At 51.5% G+C, this 19,922-nt stretch overlaps 1 protein-coding gene across 1 annotated transcript in view; it reads right to left on the bottom strand.

The window, feature by feature from the left end:
* The window catches only part of ALMS1 (ALMS1 centrosome and basal body associated protein), a 49,076-nt gene extending 29,550 nt beyond the window's left edge, over positions 1 to 19,526 (bottom strand). Inside the window, exons 1-5 of the mRNA XM_082282023.1 lie at positions 19,389 to 19,526; positions 9,696 to 9,893; positions 8,996 to 9,179; positions 3,741 to 3,843; positions 578 to 2,684 (exon numbers count right to left, since the gene is read on the bottom strand). Coding sequence (XP_082138149.1) covers positions 578 to 2,684; positions 3,741 to 3,843; positions 8,996 to 9,179; positions 9,696 to 9,893; positions 19,389 to 19,487 — 2,691 coding nt within the window. The 5' untranslated portion in view covers positions 19,488 to 19,526. The remainder of the gene's footprint in view (positions 1 to 577; positions 2,685 to 3,740; positions 3,844 to 8,995; positions 9,180 to 9,695; positions 9,894 to 19,388) is intronic.
* Between the last annotated feature and the right edge of the window lie 396 nt (positions 19,527 to 19,922).

Genomic DNA, 19,922 nt, shown 5'->3' with positions numbered 1-19,922 from the left:
AGTCTGAACCTCACGTCTGGATCATGAGAACCTGATCTTCTGAAAGAGCCACCAGCTCCCATTTCTTGTTCCTTCTGCTCCCCTGACACTCAGCTGTCCCTGGGAAAGACAAGGCACCTTTCCCATATCCAACCCTTTCTTTGGCCAAAGCAAATGTTACTAAATATTACTAATATTTCCCACCTCTATTTAAGATAAGCTGAACCAGTATCATGGATGAAATTCACTGTAGCACAGCCCTGTGTAAAACCATTTATTTTGGCTGTAATGATTAAAACCTCTCCTAAAAGAGCAGTGGGGAAAAATGGAAAAGTGACAAACAAATGGAAAACTCTGAAAAAAAAGTGTAACTGAAAAAAATGGATAACTCTGGGAAAAGAAATGGTTAACTCTGGGGAAAGAAATGGTTAACTTGGGGGAAAAAAATGATAACTATGGGAAAAGAAATGGTTAACTCTAGGGAAAAAAATTGATAACTATGGGAAAAGAAATGGATAACTCTGGGGAAAAAACCTGATAACTATGGGAAAAGAAATGGTAACTCTGGAACCAGAGTTTAAATTAGAACCAAACTTACTGGGATCCTTTCTTCAATATTAAACTCTTCTTTCTTTGGAGTCTCCAGCCCTGCTCCAGCAGGGATGGAAGTGTCCCCTTCTGCACTGGGGCAGGGCTTGGGCACCAGCAGGGAGCCCCGAGCAGAGCCCAGGGCCCCCTGAGGCTCCCCAGAGCTGACAGGAACATCCAGACTCTCCAGGGAAATGGCTCCAAAGCTGTCCATGATGTTGTGTCCAGTGGGAATATTTAGGCTGAGGGGTTGATTTTCCTGAGCATCACAATCCTTGTGCTCATCAGCTGGGGAGCTTCCATCCTTTTTAGGGAGCTGAGCAACACTGGACACAAACACAGCTGGGGCTGAGCTTCGCCTTGCAGTGCTTTCCACTTCCTCACCATGAGATCCAGGAACAACCTCTGGTGTCGTGCAGCCTCCTGAGGTGCTGTCCGACCCTCCCAAGGCAGGACTCTTCTCTCCTGGAGGCTGCAGGGCCTCTGCAGAGTTTGCTGCTGGGGTAACTCCAGCCCAGGCTCTGCTCCTGCTGCGAACATTCACGGCATTGTCAGACCGGGATCTGCTCAGACGGGGGGCAGGCAGCGGCTCTGTGTGAGGGAAGTGCAAACTTCCCAGAGAACCTGCCTCCCTGCAGGAAGGAGCAGCACAGTCCTGGGCATCTCTAAGACTTTTCTGTACCGATAAAATACTGCTTGGAGCCATGGCAAGTGCACTGGAGGTTTTCCTTCCAGGAGGAAACCCAGCTGGGACACCGGAGCTCACGGCGTCAGGAACCTCCTCTGGCTGGCTCATGTTCCAAGCTCCCACCTTCTCCATGAAACTCAGCGATGGGAAGGACTGGATCCTGCCAGGGTGGGGGGATTCCGGCTTCATGGACTCGAAATGTTCGCAGGTTTCTTTCGGAGCACTCTGGGGACGATGTTGCTTCCCAAGGGATCCAGGGGTATGGACAGGGGGCTTCCCTGAGGTTTCTTCATTTGAACACAAAGAAGAGGCCTGAAGGTCCGAAGGGATCACCAGGACTCCACATCCTTCTGCCTTCCCAGCTTTCTTGAGGAATATCCCCGGAGTGGACTGGAAGTTGGGATGAGGCAGGTGTACGGAGAACGAGCCCTCACCCCCCAGGCTGAAGGAAGGGGAAATCTCCGTGCCTTTGTGTCCGCTCTCGATGGAGAAGTCCGAGCCAGTCAGCTCATCCCTGCCTCCCGCAGGCCCTGCTCCCCCCGGGGACCCCTCGGTGCCCGGAGCTGTGTCCATGGCCGGCCCCTGTGGCTGGCTGGGTGCCCAGGCCCCGGTGCCTGCCACAGCAGGGACAAGCTCCTCTCTCCCCAGTCTCCCTGATGGCTGCTCCTGCTGATGATCCAGGAGAGCTCCCTGCAGTTCCCCAGGAGCAGCCCTGAGCCTCGAGCCCTCAGAGCCTTCCAGCTCCACTCCGTGCTCCTCCAGTGCTCCTTTGCCCGGCTCGAGAGTCGCTGCACAAAGAACGTCTTGAGCACCTGAGTTTTTAGAATGGCCTCTCCTCAAGCCATTGGAGAAATTGTTTGGCAAATCGAGCTCAGGCACCTTCTTTCCCTTTTCCTGCTTCTCCAGGACTCCTGCCTCACTCCCAAGCACTTTTACCTTTTCCTTCCGCATCCCCCCTTCACTCCTCTCTGAGAATTTCGTCAGCGCTGTTGTGTAGGAGGAGTTTCCCGAGGACGAGGATTCCTCCTGCCCTGGGGACTCCTTGTCCTTCTCCGAAAGCTCAGACCCAGCAGCTGGGCCATCACTGCCAGGGGGGGAGAGTCCATCCTTCCCAGCTGTGCTCCAGGGCTGCTCCAGCCCCTTTCCCAGCACCTGCTCTGGAGCGGGGTGTGCTGGATGCCCCCTGCTCCGGGGCACCGCTGCCTCCTGCTCGGTGCCCCCACCCCCGGCCCCCTCCTCGCTGCCCAGGCGCTCCCCAGACAGGGAGCTCTGGGAAGCAGCTCCGGGATCTGCGGGTCCGACGGGATGGCAGTGCTGGGATGAAGCGCAGAGCTCTCTGCGAGGGGCTGGGTCCCTCAGGGATGCACTTCCATGGACGTGGGAAGGCTCCGAACGCTCCAGGGATGCTCCAGAAACATCCGGGATTCCTCTGGAAGGGGCAAGACAGGTGAATTTCTGATCATATCTTTTGTTTCAACATCTCTGGTTTAAATCAGAGGCAAAAGAACTTCAGGTAACAACTGGGGGTTAGCAACACTCACATAAATGCACATAAATACACAAATACATCCCTTAAAGGGGCAAAACCTGAAGGAATGTAAAGAAATACCAAAAATCTATAAAATAAAGGCTCAAAAATAATATTATAATAATATCAATTTCTGCTTAGTATGGCAATATTTTTCACCCTGCTTAGGGCTGAAATATTTTTTACTGACAGGCTGTTATTAGTTAAATAAATAAATAAAATCAGCTGAGCAAAACATGCAGTATGTACTTACACATATCTCAGCCTGCCTGTGGTTTATTAATGCAAATCACCTACTTCAGTTCATTATCTCAGTTATTTTTCAAATAATAAATATATTTATAAATAAATATAAAAAGCAGCCAGGTCTCAGATAAACAACAAATTCCTATAAAGTTCTGATACTCCTACTGGGGATCACTTAATTAATAGTTCTTTTATATTAAACATACCCTCAAATCCCAATAAATATTACTACATGCAAGTGGAGAGCCTTGAAATGAAGGTGACAAAGCCTTTTACTGAAACAGCTCTTTCTTTAAGCATTTTAACCCAAATTTGTATTTTAAATCACACATACTGCTCCAGCACACCCAAACCACAACACTGTCCATGGATGTTTCACTCCTGTAAATACAAAACTCTGATTTTTGTCCCCAAAATCTCATTACGTTTATTCCAGAGTCTAAGAAAGCTACAGAGATGTTGAAGAGGGTGGAGTCCCTCGTTTTCCCATTTTCCCTGGGTGCCTCAGCATGACAAGCTCAGAAGAGCCTGGTCCTGCTTTTCCCTTGTTCCAACTCTTCTGAAGGCAGAATCCAGAGGTGCCTTCTCTCCACACACCCCAAAACCAGTGTAACCCCCACATTTCTGCGCCCAGAAACTGCCATTATCCAACTATCCAATGCAGATCCCAGCCACTGAGGGAAAGAACCAGCCCCAGGAACCCCAGCCCACCTCAGGGCAATGAAATCCATCTGGGATCCCTGCAGGAACGTCTCGTCCCGGGCTGGGCTCAGCAGCAGGGGCAGGCAGGGGGAGAATCTGCTCTCCTGGACATCTGGGAGAGAGAAAAACACCAGCAGGGCAGTGAGGGCTGGCAGCACAGCCCCACAGCCCCAGAGATCCCAGCTGCAGGGAAGGGGAAGGAGTCCCACCCCCACAGCCCCCGAAGCCTCCTCCCTCCCGGATTAAATTCAGCTTTCTCACCCCATACCAAATCCAGGCCTCCGCCCACTCCTGGCACTGCCATCCCCAACTCACCCTAAAATTCCTTCTGTGCCATCCCCATCCTGTTCCACCCCAGGCAGCACCTCCCTCCTGATTTCCAGGTGGGGTGTCCACAGGGATTTTATCCCATCCCCTTTTGCTTCTTTACAAACCAAGGATCCAATGGTGCCTTCCCTACTCTCTGTTTTCCCATAAATTCTGATTCCAGCGAAGGCTGCCTGACATTTTTTTCTTTACGGATTCAAGATAAAGTAATAATCAAACTTAGCAGACAGCCATGATTACTGCAGCAATACATTTTAGTTTCTATGCTGTATTTCTTTGCTCTTTGGGGTACTTGGGGATTTTTCTCCAGTTCACTGCTTACAAAAACAAATGGAAATGGTTCACAGCACAAGAACAAAAACAACTACAACACACAGGTAGTTATCAGGGGAGGGTTAGATATAACTGTATGTTTGGGGATCTTTTCTCTCCTTTTTTAAACTCTAAGGTATCTGAGGAGTGTAAATAACTACACACATGTCTGATGGGTGCAAAGAAACACTCCTAGTATTTCAAGCAAGCTTTTATTTTTAAAGGAAAAGAGCTATTTGTGGCCAAGGGCGTGACTTCCTAACCCAGAAATGCCATTTATTTAATCCAGGCTCATTAGATTCCAACCACCTCAGACAAGCCACAGTCTGCATCTCTTAGAGGAGCACAATCACATCACAAAATGATCATTACACACAAAAAAAATCAGTTTTCATTACATCAGCTCCACCCCGAGGCTTCCCCAGCCCACACTGCATCACCTGACAAGGGGCAGCCAACCACGAGGCAACCTTGCTTATTAATTTTTAATTTAATACTTCCAATTAACATTTTTAATTATTTTAGAACTCTAGGTAGCGAGAGGATAATTACACAGATAGAAATAATTGAATTTGCAATACCAAATATGATTAAAATGCTTTTTTGGAAGTTTAGAGAAAGGAAATGAGATGTAGCTTTAAAAAACAGGTCTAAATAGCAATTCCAGAGGGTTCAATCTGGACAGAAGGCAGAGCTGGATGACAAAATTAATTCTGACACACGTGGAAGTGTAAAGCAGCAGAGGAGAAAATGGCAGCACCAGCACAGAGGGACAGAGGCAAGGAATTAAAGAGCAAGGTGAGGACAAGTCCCTGATAACACAGCAGCTCCTCAGGGCTCTGTTTCACCAAAGGGCACAACCAAAACTGGGGCTCAGAGCACCCCCTGATGGGAACGATGGCACCGGGGCAGGATGGGAGCGGGGCAGGATGGGACTGGGGCAGGGATGGGATCGGGGCAGGGATGGGACTGGGGCAGGGATGGGACTGGGGCAGGGATGGGACTGGGGCAGGGACGGGATCGGGGCAGGGATGGGACTGGGGCAGGGATGGGACTGGGGCAGGGATGGGACTGGGGCAAGGATGGGACTGGGGCAATGGTGGGATCGGGGCAGGGATGGGACTGGGGCAGGGATGGGACTGGGGCAGGGATGGGACTGGGGCAGGGATGGGACTGGGGCAATGGTGGGATCGGGGCAATGGTGGGATCGGGGCAATGGTGGGGTCGGGGCAATGGTGGGACTCAATCACACTCTGAATCCTGATTTAAAGTCAGGAATAGGAGACTGGGCTGAGTCCCTGGGATCTGCTTCCCGTTTCTCTCAGACACACAGAGAACAGAGAGGTTTGTGTTCAGGGCTGGGGCTGACAGAGCCTGGACTTCACATTCCCTGTTCCCAGCCATTAACTGGGAGCTCACAGGATTCCCAAGGCCTTTGCTCCGTTCAGTGCACATCTACTCCAAGAGATCTTTTGCTGCTACACTTGGAAATACCGAGCAGATTAATTTGGACACAGAATTGCATTAAGGATGAAAACCCATGTCTTTTAAGAAACATTAAGCAAGTTGGAATCTAAACTCTCTCAGCTCTGTCAGATGGACTTTGTCCCCTCCCAAATCTTGTTTTCTATTTAAAATGGTATTAGTGAACAAATAATACTAATTGCAGTTATCAAATCAGACCTGTCAGCTCCCATCATGGCACACTTCATGCAGCAGAACTGGCACCTTATTTTTAGTCATGCAAGGGAAGAGGAAAACAAGCTTTTCTGATTTTTAGCTTAACTTCTCCACTTTGAATGAAAGTGTATTTTCAAGCTAAATTGAAAATCAGGAGTGATTAAAGAAAAGGTTTACCCACACAATAAAAACTGGGTGTGCTTTGGAAATGAAGAAACAAAGAGGGCTAAGGAAGGGAGCAGAAAATAATCGGGGAAAAAAAAAAAGCTGTCAAAACCAGACGTTGCCAACCTTTTGTATACCCAGATTAATAAAGTGAATGTGCATATACAGACACACACAGAGCCCACAGATCACAATATCTGGCAATAAATCAGCACTTTGGGGTGCTCAGGGGGATCCTGCTGGCACATTTGGGGTGCTCAGGAGGATCCTGCTGGCACATTTGGGGTGCTCAGGGGGATCCTGCTGGCACATTTGGGGCGCTCAGGAGGATCCTGCTGGCACATTTGGGGTGCTCAGGGGATCCAGGCTCGCTGTGCCCAGCCAGAGCCGGGCTGGCAGCAGGTGCCCGGGCTGGGAGCAGCAGTGACGTCAGCCCCGCTCTCCCAGAGCATCTCGTGTCAAAACAGGGATTTTTCCTGCTGTCACTCTGAAGGTCAAAAGCTTCCCCAGTCAGGCTCACGGAGCAGGCAAAGCTGGGCCTGTTCCTTTTCTCGAAGCCTCCTGACAAGTCAGAATGCCACAGTCAAGCTGCCATTTGGGGGGATAAAAAAGGAAGGCGAAACAAAAACAAAGCCTTGGCTCTGTCAAGCTGTTCCACAGAGCAGCAGGAGCATCTCGGTACAACTGCCACTGCCACTCCGCCTGGCGCTGAACCCAAGGCACTTTTTGAAGAGGAGAAGGAGAAATAAATGAGTGTTGCAGCCATGGCTTCCTCCCCTCTCACCTCTCCTCCCCTACCTGGGAACTCAGTGCACGCACAAAACTGCAGCCACTGGCACGTCTCTGGAGAGCAACAGAGAAAACAGCAGCAGAGGAGAGGGCTCTGCATCTTTTATCACATTAAAGAGCATTCTGCCTGCTCCTTAATTCCAGCCGCACTGGAAACACAAAGCTGGACAAATATCAAGAAGTTTTTCTTTATTAAACAGTTTCCAGTTCTGCAAATAGCAGTAATGGGGGAAAAGGGCTGTAAAATACATGAATCACAAGAATCCTGCCCAGAGGATGTGGGCAAGGACAAAGCATGGCCAGCCTTCCATGTCCTCCCCCTTTCTGAGATCTGTCCTGACCCTCAATTTCCTACAAAAACAGGGATTTATTCACTATCAACCAACTCCCTGGGGTGCACACACAGCTTTTCATCACCAAGCCACCTGCAGACCCAAATCTGAGACACTCAAGAATGGTTTTCATTTCATGAAGGAGAAAAACTCTTCAAAAACATCTCCCAAGTAGTTCCAAAGGCCCAGCAGTCAGCAATTAACCAGCTGTGAACGAACTCAGCCCTTACCAGCCTGTCTGTGCTGCGACACAGAACAGGAACTCACTCCATGCTCCCCTGCCCTCACCACCTGCCTATGGAAAACAAATCAGTCCAGAGGCTCAACCAGAAGTTCTTTGAACCAGATAATCCAAGTTACCCAAACCCAGCTTAATCTCTGCAGTAAATGTAACAGAGACACCAGGGACAGCTGCAGCCATCGGGGTGAGACCACAGTGGGAAGGACTGAGCCTCGGGCCTCAGAGGGTTTGGGATGAACCAGAATCCACCCAAGATGTTCCTTCTCCTCTCAGAGGCTCCTTCACAAAGGATGGAGCAAAATCATCACAAAAACTGATGAAAATGACCAAGAGCTTTGCATTAAAAAAAAAGAAATCAAATTCATAAAACCCTCAGGAGCTGCTACGAGGCAATTCCCGAGGCAGTTTCAACTCCATGCCCTTAAGGGGTGTTTTAACTTCCAAACAAAATCCCAAAAAGCAGCCTACACACAGGCAAGGTGACACAGGCAATGGCAAATTGCACAGCTGAGCTTGCAGTTAACTGTAAGCACAGAAGGTTTATTTTAAAATATCACAGTTGTGTTATTTGCCTCTCAGTAATTTTGTTTGTTTGTGAAGAAACACCACCGGTGTGGTGGCAGCAGCTTTAGAGGCACCTTCGTTCACCAACCTCAGTCACGTCCTGGAAAGGTGAGTCACAAATGGAAGGGAACTCTTGGGTTTGCAGAGGGATCAATGCCAAAAGAGCCCCTCTGGGCTGAGGAACAGCATTTCTGTGTTCCCACTGAGCTGGAGCTACCACAGATTTACCAGGATGCTCCCAGTCCACGTGAAAACAAAAGGAGCCAATGGAGCAAAAAGGTGAAATTTTACATCTTGGAATTTCTCAAAGCCACCTTTAACTGAGCTGTTGGGATTCGATGTGAAAAGCAGCAACCGAGACAGTGAACCTGGCTGAAGCCAACGTGTTAGAACTGGAAAGTCTCAGTGGCAGCAATATAAACTGCACCCAAACACCAGTGGTAGCAATGAGGAACAAAAATCATGGAATGGTTTGGTCGGGAGGGATTTCAAAGATATCCCATTCCACCCCCTGCACGGGCAAGGACACCTCCCACTGTCCCAGGCTGCTCCAAGCCCCGTCCAGCCCGGCCTTGGGCACTGCCAGGGGCGGAAGCTGCACTCAGGTTTATTCTTAATTCCACAGGAAAACAAGAGCAAAGTTTTATCTGGGACAAAAGGAACCTGCTGACTGTTAGAGGATCCCCAGAGGGCACACGAACCCTTCACCTCCTCCTGAGGTGGGCTTTGACAACAAAGTTACACCAAACACACCTTGCAAACCTCATCTCTCACTAAAGTCAAGTCAGACCCAGGTCAGGGATTGACTGAACAGTAAAACGTTGATTGTGCAGCAGCTGGCACGTGGAACATACCCAGCAGCGAGGCAGGGGCTGGAGCTCCAGGAGAAGCTTCTGCTGAGGGCAGCAGCCCTTCCTCCAGCATGGGGAATTCTGACAGGTCCTGCCTGCCACAGCTCAGGCCCAGCCTGGTGTCCAAGGCAGCGCTGGAACAGCTGCTCTCTGCTTCTGCTGGGAGCCGGAACCACGGCTCCATCCCCTGAGGGAGGAAAAGCTGCTCCAGCACCATCAAAGCTGTATGAGACTGAAACAATGCAATCATTGACTGTAAATTGTACTTCCTAGACAAATACTCAGCTTTGGATGTGAAAGAATCTTTCATTCTGAGAATGAATTTTTTATTCATTAATAAAAGCAGGGAAGTGTCCCAGTGAACTGGGAAAAGGACAGCACTGTCCCTGCCGAAGCTCTTCTGCCTTTGGAGACACTACCAAGGTGTTAAAGCTCCTTCCCACAGCAGAGTTTTGCTGTATGAGCCAGAATCTCTGCACAACCACTTGGAAATCCGATTTTTTTACTCAGCTCAGATCACACCAATCAGCTCAGCCTTTTGACACCTGTGAGCTGAGGGAATTCTCAGAGCAATTCAGTGTTTGGCAGCACATCCAGAAGATCTCCTTCGACCAAGGTCGGCATTGCACACACAAAGCACCTCCTGTTAATTGCAATCACGTAATTAAGGCTCCCCCCCGAGCCAGATGGGCTCAGTACACACCCTGGCAGCAGCAGTGGTTTCCTGAGGGATGGCTGCTCCCAGGGACACCTCACTGATGGCTGCTCCCAGGGACACCTCACTGATGGCTGCTCCCAGGGACGCCCCGCTGCTCCCGCACTCCTGGGTTCCACTGCTGCTGCTGCTGCGGCTCAGGGACTCCTCCCTCCAGGCACGGCACGGGGCAGTGATGGCAATGGGCTGGAAGAGAGAGATCATTTGCTGGTTAAAAACACAGGTTATTGCTTTGTTTATTTGTGTGCGTTTATGTGCTCCATGGACAATGAAATAGAGAAAATACTCAGGCCATCCCCAACAGGAAAGGTTGGGTGCCAGCCCCACGGACTTGGGCAGGGACTTAAACTCCATTAAAACGTCCCAAACTTTACTAAAAGGGGCAGGTTCCTTTCCCACTTTAGCTCCCTGTGAGCATCATTTTGTGCTCAGCAGCCAATCCCTTCCCAGGGCCAGGAATTTCCCATTCCCAAATCCATGCAAATCACAAAATACCAAAACTCAAAATTCAGCACCTTGATCATGGTCAGCTGCTGGCATTTGTCCTGTCTCATTTATTACCAGTGGTTGCTGGGGTTTCTAACAGTGTTTTTTTAAGTTTATTCTTAATGTTTATTTATTATTTCATTAAAACAGGATTTTATCTATATTAATGTTTTAAACTGTATTTAAAAGGCATCTTATGTAAATATCTTCAGGCAAGCCTGGGCTGATTTCTCTATTATAATGTAGCAATATCTGCCATACTCTGAGGCAGGAATGGAAGTGGAATTGGATTCCTGCCTGGAAAAGCAGCTGTAACACTTCCTTCCCCACGAGGTACCAGAGGAAGCTGCTCCTGAGCCCAGTGAAATTTCTCCCCTCTCTCATCCCAGCCCTGAGGACACAGCCACTGGAACAGCTTTCCCCAGACAGAGTCAGCCAGGTTCACACACACGGATCATCTTCTGGGAAACTGCACTTCTGGGACACAGAAATGTTGCAGGAATGGAGCTGTCAGCCCAAAAAACCTGGAGACGAGCGCTGGAGAATATCAGGGAGGATGAAGTGGGAAGTGACGTGGGAAAAGAGTCACAGACAGAAAAGGATTTCCCAGAATGAAAGAGAGAAAAGTCCAGAACACAGAGCTGTTCCAATGGAAATTAAATGTAAAGTTCAGCATTTCAGGTTGTTCTCTTGCAGTGTGAATATTCCCTCCCAGATGAGCTAAACTCTCACCTGGGTTCTGCTCCATCCTTATGCAAAGCTAGAGGGATGTGAATAAAAGCTGAAGATGTTTTAAATTCTATTACAAAACTGCTCATCCATACTGGAACTTCAGCAAGCTGAGTTCACTCTTGACCACTTATTAATGCAATTTTTTTTTTTTATGTAACATCTACAAAAATAAACTACAGCCATGACAAATGGATCTCCACTCCAACAACTCCCCCATGCCAGCGTCAGTATCTAAAGGGGTCAGCTCCTGCACATCATCCCAGGAACCACGTCCATGGTGCCCCCAAACCCCCTCAGTTACTGTCAGGGACTGGGGACAAGGGCTGGAGGGACAGGACACAGGGAATGGCTTCCCAGTGCCAGAGGGCAGGGCTGGATGGGAGATTGGGCAGGAATTGTTCCCTGGGAGGGTGGGCAGGCCCTGGCACAGGGTGCCCAGAGCAGCTGTGGCTGCCCCTGGATCCCTGGCAGTGCCCAAGGCCAGGCTGGACACTGGGGCTGGGAGCAGCCTGGGACAGTGGGAGCTGTCTCTGCCCATGGCAGGGGTGGGATGGGATGGGCTTTAAGGTCCCTTCCACCCAAACCATTCCATAATTCTACGACACCAATATATTCCATAAAATCATCCCTGGAAAAAGCTAAGACTCCTCTGGAGTTTGCTCTTTCAAAATTTCTTTCAAAGAAAGCAAAATTTCAAGTTTTACACAAGTGCATTTATCCAGCCCTGCGTTTATCCCCATGTGATGCTCTGAAGAGGATCAGAAGCCAACCACACTTGAGACACTGAAGTAAGAGAATCATGGAATCCCTGAGGCTGGTAAAGCCCTCCCAGCCCATGGAGTCCAAGCTGTGCCCGATCCCTGCCCTGTCCCCAGCCCAGAGCACTCAGTGCCACCTCCAGGAATCCCTTGGACACCTCCAGGGATGGGGACTCCACCATAACCTTAAGGAAAGACCATTTCTTCCTGCAGTCAAACACTTCCCACCAAGGCAGGATTCTCCTGCCATTCCTGATCCTGAGCTCTGCTGTCCCACGCCAGAAGCCCAAGCTCCAAGGGGCAGCTCCCATGGGACAAACCACACAGGAGCAATCCCTCCTTTTCCAGGGCCTGGCAGGGGAGCAGCAATCAGACACGCCGCTGCATTCTTCCAGTTTTAATCCTCACTCCAGAGAGCACCATGAAGGAAATAGCCCAGGGTAAGAAACTGCCCCGTGTTAGCACAGGGTGTGCCAGGGCACAGCACACAGAACGAGGCAGAGGGAAGGATTTAGTAAATGAGTGTAATCATCTCCGAGGGCTCCCATGTCATTTAAGTCAAACGAAGAAAATGTAACAACGTTTTCTTCCTGAAATTCAATACATCGGTTTTGCTGCTAAATACATAAAGAGGGGTAAAGACAAAAATAAAGCTGAACAACTACAGCCACCCCCACACCACACAGTGCCATGAATTAAAGAGCTGGAAAAGCAGCTCTGAACTCATGCTGCAGTTCATGGAAAGAAATATGAATGTTACTCAGTTCTGAACTACTTTCAACATCCAGGTTAGCTCTCCTTACGTCATTCTGCCCCACAGACCTCTGAAAGTATCCCACAATAGAACACAGGAGAACAAAGGAAAAACCTAGGGAGACAAGGGAAAGATCTCCCTAGATAACTAATCCCAACTATCTAATCTTCCCAGGACATCAGAAATACCCTGATTTCTCCCAGCACACGGAGTCCAACCACAGCCCAGCACTGCCAGGCCACCACTAAACCACATCCCCAAAGACCACACGCACATGTGTTTTGAACACTTCCATGGATTGTGATTCCACCACTCCCCAGGCAGCCTGTTCCAGTGCCTGACAGCCCTTTCAGGGAAGAAACTTCCCCCAATATCCAACTCAGACCTCCCCTGGCCCAACCTGAGGCTGCTCCCTCTCGTCCCGATGTTTGTTAGCCGGGACACTCTGAAAGGCTCTGGGTTCTGTTTGTGCATTACTTTATGTTCAAACTGAACGTGGGAGTAATTCAAAACTGTCTCAGGTGTCACAAATTAGAGCTAAATGCAGCTTTCCAGCCGGTCCAGGCGCTGTCCCCGGCCCGGGAAGCCTCTGGAAGCAGGGCAGGAGCAGGGAGCGCTGCTCACCATCCCACGGCACGGTGAGAGCCCGGAGCCGCCGGGAGCCAGCAGCCGCTGCTCGGGGCAGGGACACGGCCAGACAGGAGCCCACCTGGCAAACAGGGCAGGAATGGGCTGCTCTGCCCCTGGGGCTACAGGAATCTCTCTGGCAGACACACGGGATGCAGGCCATGCTGTCTGACACCAAACTGCTCCTTCACGGAGCAGCTTCCAGCCTGGAATGAACGGCGAGGAAAAGCAAAGCAGCTCTTGTGCAAAAGCGCTTCAGCACTTCACAGTTCCCTTAACGCCAATAAATGTGACTGCAATCCACAACAACCCAACAATTTCATTTATTGTGGCTTTATGATCTTTATCAACCCTGTTACGTGTGCAAAAAATTGTTAATAAAAAACCAAAGTCTCATTTAACTGCAAATAAGGTTCTACATCTTTTTTTTTGGCTAGAAGCCCAGTGGCACAAATTGGATAAAAACCATTCAAATTTAAGTCCAGCTACTGAAATGGATAAAAATTCCCACTGTCTGCAACCAGTTCAGCACTAGAAGTTCATCTGTGAATGTGCCAATAAATAATACAGATTTCCAAAAGCGTCACAGAAATGTAACAATGATTTGGTGCTGTCAGGTATGAGAAACACAAATTACTGAAGCTGTACCTCGTTTTTCCAGTCAGGACTGGTGTGCCAGCAGTGCTTTCCAGACCCAAACCATTCCCTCCTGCCACGAAGGCACCACCACCAGCAGATCTGGTAAATTCTGAACTGGATTATTTTGTGTAACAATCTTTGGGCTTCCAAGGTCCACAAGAGGTGAGACCCAGCACAGCAGATGTCAATCATGATTCCTGACACGACAAACTGCCAGGAATGTGCTGCCAGCACTCCAAAAAGGTGAGCCTGGATGCTCACACAACATCCACTGCCCTTGCAGGCACTGCCAGTGCATCACTCGGGATCCCTTAGCAACAGAAGTTACCCCCACCAGGTTCCTGACACCAACGGATTTATGGAGCCGCCAAAACCAAGGGGCAAATTCAGCACTGCTGGTCTGAGACCAAGTCTCCTGTTTTTCCCAGGAAAGCAAAGCTTCCAAGGAGAACAGCACTCCCTGCTCACAGCCCCACCTCAGCTGGGCACTGTAGGGCAGTGTGGGCTCTGTCACAGAGGGTGGGCACTGTCACATCCCTGGCAGGGCACTGTAGGACAGTGTGGGCACTATCACACACTGTGGGCACTGCAGGACAGTGTGGGCACTGTAGGACAGTGTGGGCACTATCACACGCTGTGGGCACTGTAGGACAGTGTGGGCACTGTCACCCCCCTCAGTGCCTGAAGCACAGGTTTTATTCAGCTCATCACAAGGTACCTGAGCTTTGCAGGGCCAACCTGTCATTATCTCCAAGGGTTCAGGCTCTGCCCCGTGGGTAAGGACCTGGCCAAGCACTTCCCCACCCTCTTCATAAAGGCTGATTTCCTTGGCTGCAGTTGGGATTCCTCCTGCTCTAACACCTCACACTGCAGCCTGACCCACCACTGTGCACCTCCAGGAGCCTTCCTCTGCCTTCTCCAAACCCCTGCTCCGGCAGGGAAGCACCACTGCCACCTCCTCACCTTCCTCCTCCTCCTGCCCAGCCCAGACTGACCGCTGCACTCTGTGCCCCAGCCCTCGCTGCCTTGGTGCTTCCACCAGGCTCAGGCCACTTTGCTGACCTGTCCCTTGTCCTGGCAGCCCCAAACAGGAGGATCCAGCTGTGGGCAAGGAGGGAATAATTTCCCTTCAGTGTTGTTTCATTAATGCAGCCTGAAGCAGACAGGGCACTGCCACCTGCCCTGACCTCACTGCCCACCAGGGCCTCGGGCTCTTCCCTGCAGGGCAACCAGCCAGAACTGAAGTGCCAGGATTTTATCCCTCAGTGAGAAACCCTCTGTATTTTCCATGGCTAAAGGTCAGGATCCTCTGGGGCCGTTAACCCAGCTGGCCAAGGTCCCAGTGAATGGCAGCCCCTGCCTCCAGCCTGGCACTGCCCCAGCTCAGTGTCACCCACAACCCCAGCACGTCCCCCGGGTCACGGTGATGGCACAATGCAGCCCCAGCCCAGGGACTGGCCCCAGAGGAACAGGAGCCTTTTGAGCAGCTGGCCAGGCTGACTGGGCAGTGGCTCTCCAGGCCCTCATTCCTGCCTTTCCTGAAAAAGATCCCAACCTTTCTGCAGTTCTCACAAACACCTCTGCCCACCACCACCTTCCAAAGGGGATCGAGGGGCCATCCCAGCACCCCCAGAGCCACCTGTCCAGCCCTCTGGACTCCTGTCTGCCCAGTTCATCCCAGCAGCCCCGAGCCCTCACCACCGCCCCAGGCACCACCTCACCCCCGAACTCTTCTCCAGGCACATAGGACAGGGAGGAACATTCCACTGCACTGTGGGTTTATCCCATTTCTTTCCAACTGAAGCTGGATTCCTCTTTCTGTTAATTCTGAACTGACTGTTTTGGGTTTCATGGAGCAGCTCAGCCAGAAGGGACCTTGAAAGATCATCTGCTCCAACCTCATGTGGGAAAGGGAAAAGCCCAATTCCCAAATAAAAGCACAAGCAGAGTTAACAGTGCTGCAGCCCCCACAGCTGATAACCAAACCCAGGAACTTCCCCCCAAAATCAGCCTTCTCCTGGCTTACTGCCAATAAAATTTAGAGTCACCCAGGGTAGCTTTGCCATCAGATTTTCATTCCTGTGCAAAGCCCCCTTAACTCCCTGCTGCCCAAATCTCACCTCCAATATGAACATTTAACAGCATTTCTGAGTTACTTCATGGAATGAGAAGCTACCACTTCTTTACACTCTCAGCTTTGGACCACTAAAAAGCACTGAATATCCCCTGATTTTTCATTTATTCTCTTTTTAAATCATACTTGCAAGAGCTGCGCTGTCCTCTGGTTTTTAGGAAAATGCTCATTCTTTTATCTTTTCCACCACTGAAATAAAAGGTACCTCCGTTAGCAGGTACCTTAGTTTGTTATTTGTACTTACCTTTAAAAAAACCAAAAAGCAGAACACAGAACTTGAAGGAATGATGGACATTCTGGAACATAACCATCCATGTGCAGCATTTAAGAATGAAAACCAGGAACCTGATCCTCCTGGGTCTGATTTGTCATACTCAAGTTTAGCTAAATGTAGAATCAGAAACTTTGTAGGGCAGGGCTTAAATCATCCTCAGCACCAAAAATAAACTGAAGAGGAAATGGACAGAGGGGATAAAGCCAGAAGTGGTATAAACAGTAAGAAGTCTCCTTAGGGTGGTTACAGAATTGCCCCCCACTGTTACACTCTGATGGCCATAATACCTCTTAAATGACCACAAACTGGCCCTTGGGCTGGGAGAGCATTCCCAGCCTCTCCTCAGTGAGTAAAACCTTGAGGGAAGTGTTAAACAGAAGTGTTTTTAAGCCAGTTTGAACCTCAGTCCGCTGCAAATCTGTGCTGGCTCCTGTCACAACGTGTGACAGAACACCCCAGAGGCCAGGACAGGTGAGCAGGGCACAGCAGCACAGGCGACTCCTGTTCACTGCTGGGCTGGGCTCCATGCTCTGGATGCGCCCGGGAACCGCCAGCCCCGCCTGCCACAAGTCACCAGCAGAGGCGATTTTCTCCTCGTCAGTTGGAATTACAGCTGAAATAATCTCAGAACAGAACAGAAATACACAGCAGAGGTGTGAGAGCAGAAGTCCTGGGGCAGCAGAAGATGTCCCCGGCTGCTCTGCCTGCACCTGCAGCCCCAGCCCCGGGGGAGCAGCAGCAACGGGCTCAGCTCAGCTCCAGCCGGGATTCCCAGAGCTCAGCTCTGGTTGTCAGAGCAGCACTCACATCCCAGAGCACAACAAACAGAGAAGGAAGCAACGGCCACCAGGAAACAACACCCCAGCAGGAAACAACACCTGACACCCAAAAACGACCCAAATAAACTGACCTGTGATGAGCAGAACAAAGGTAACCCAAGGAAGAGGAGGGAAATCCACTGCTTTACAACAACACAACTTGCAATCAAAGCGACTGTGAAACTTGCCTGTAAATCAGCACTCAAAGGAACTTCATTTCTATTTAAATATATATAAGAATAAGCAGCAGTGCAAGATCCAGTCCTGCTCTCCTGTGGCAAGTTACCCTTCCCAAAACCACACAGGGCAGGTCCTTCTGCAGAAGGGTTCTGGAAACTGCATTAAGACTACCCTGACTGCCCATGTTCATCGAAGTCAGACCTGCCTTTAAGATGTCCTATTTACTCCCATGGCTGCTTCCATCCTTTGTTTCAGGTTTTATTATTTGTCCTGGTGAGACTGAACCTGCACCAGTCTGTCCTTCCTCCCAGGGAATGTTTCTAAAAGTTGATAAGGCATCTACCTCTGTTTTCCATGTGGCTGCTGCACCTCTGAGCTCCTTCCTTGCTCTGGAGCCATCACCACCCTGGGACCTTGGCTGTGAGCACAGGGACACAGTTATCACCATGTGCCAGAACAGTGCAACACCACAGGAAGGATCTCCCCAGCGCTCTCACAAGGTGTCAGCTCAGGAGGACACGGATTCCTGCATGGATCTGATGGGCCACCATTTCCATGGATCTCCTCCAGCACAAATATGAGCACAGCCAAGTGCACAGAGCCGTGTACAACCCCTCCATGGAGCCAGTTCAGCCTGGGGAAGAGAAGGCTCCAGGGAGACCTCCAGTACCTCCCAGGACTTAAAGGTGGCTTTTAAGAAAGAAAACCAACTTTTTACACTGGCAGATACTGATAGGACAAGAGGGGACTGCTTTAAATTAAAAGCTGAGAGATTCAGATTAGATATTGGGAATAAATTCTTCCCTGTGAGGTGGGCGGGCCCTGGCACAGGGTGCCCAGAGCAGCTGTGGCTGCCCCTGCACCCCTGGAAGTGTCCCAGGCCAGGCTGGAGAGGGCTTGGAGCAGCCTGGGACAGTGGGAGGTGTCCCTGCCCATGGCAGGGGTAGGACTAAATGATCTTTACAGTCCCTTCCAAGCAAACCATGCTGTGATTCCATGACTTCAGCCTCTCTGTCCCTGACTTCCCTGGAGGGTCAGTGACTCAGCCAGCTGCACTCACCTGTCAGCAGGGCAGAATAAGGCCCGAAGGAAACAGAATAATTTATAATTATTAGATTATAATTATGATAATAACTGAACAGACAGCCTTTTCCCAGGAGGGAAGGAGGAATCCAGAGTCACTGCTGCCCTTCACCCAGGGGAGAGTGCAGGGCACGGGAGGGACCAGGGCGGCCACGGCCCCTGCTGGAGCAGCAGGGGAAGGGGGCTCAGGTCAGCCACGTCCCCCCTTTCCCCGGGGGGGAAGAGTGACCCATTAAAAGCCCCTTCATGGAGCAGGAGGTGACACTGGGCCAGCTGTCCCATTCCCTGGATAAGGAGCAGTGCAGTGCCCCAGCGTGTCACACACACACACACACACAGGATAAGGAGCAGTGCAGTGCCCCAGCGTGTCACACACACACACACACAGAGGATAAGGAGCAGTGAAGTGCCCCAGCGTGTCACACACACACACACAGAGGATAAGGAGCAGTGCAGTGCCCCAGAGTGTCACACACACACACACACACACAGAGGATAAGGAGCAGTGCAGTGCCCCAGCGTGTCACACACACACACAAAGGATAAGGAGCAGTGCAGTGCCCCAGAGTGTCACACACACACACACACACAGAGGATAAGGAGCAGTGCAGTGCCCCAGCGTGTCACACACACACACACACACACAGGATAAGGAGCAGTGCAGTGCCCCAGCGTGTCACACACACACACACACAAAGGATAAGGAGCAGTGCAGTGCCCCAGCGTGTCACACACACACACAAAGGATAAGGAGCAGTGCAGTGCCCCAGAGTGTCACACACACACACACACACACAGAGGATAAGGAGCAGTGCAGTGCCCCAGAGTGTCACACACACACACACACACACACAGAGGATAAGGAGCAGTGCAGTGCCCCAGCGTGTCACACACACACACACACACAGAGGATAAGGAGCAGTGCAGTGCCCCAGCGTGTCACACACACACACACCCCCAGCCTGGAGCGCACATACGCGGATAAGGAGCAATGGAGTGCGCGCACACACACACACCCCCACAAACACAGCGCAGGATAAGGAGCAATGGAGTGCCCCAGTCTGGCACGCACGCACGCACGCACGCACAGACAGACAGACAGACACACGCACACACAACCGCTGCGAACGGTGAGCGGCTGCTCCCGCCTGCCCGCCACGCCGCCCCCGAGGCCGCCTGCTCGAACCCGTGCTCACCCGAACCCGCTCCTCTGCCTCCTCCTCCTCGCCGGGCTCCACGGCGGCAGAGCGGGGCGGGGAGCCCGTGTCCATGCCGGTGCCCGAGCCCGTGTCCATGCCGATGCCGGTGCCCGTGCCGGTGCCCGTGCCCGTGCCCGTGCCGCCGTCCCTGTCCCGCTCTCCTCCCGGGGCCGCCCCGTCGCCAGGGACTCGCGCTCGCCCCGCGCGCGCACGCGCGGGGACCGCCCCCTCCCCGCGCCGTGATTGGTCACTGAGGGGCGGGGGCGGGGCGCGAGCTCCGCCTCCTGCGCGGTGATTGGCGGGTGGGAAGGGGCGGGGCGGGGCTGCGGGAGCGCGCGCGCGCGGGGGTTTTGGCGGGCAGGGGAAATGCCCGGATGGACCCGGGGGGCGGGGCCGGGGCAGCGGGGCGGGGCCGAGGGGCGGGGCCGAGGGGCGGGGCCGAGGGGCGCGGGAGGGGGCACGGGCCGGAGAGACCTGGGAGGGGCCGGACACGGGCACGGGCATGGGCACGGGCACGGACACGGACACGGA

Source organism: Coloeus monedula (assembly GCF_965178545.1).
Source record: "Coloeus monedula genome assembly, chromosome: 5".
Lineage (NCBI taxonomy): Eukaryota > Metazoa > Chordata > Aves > Passeriformes > Corvidae > Coloeus > Coloeus monedula.
This window is presented reverse-complemented; position numbering and strand designations above follow the sequence as displayed.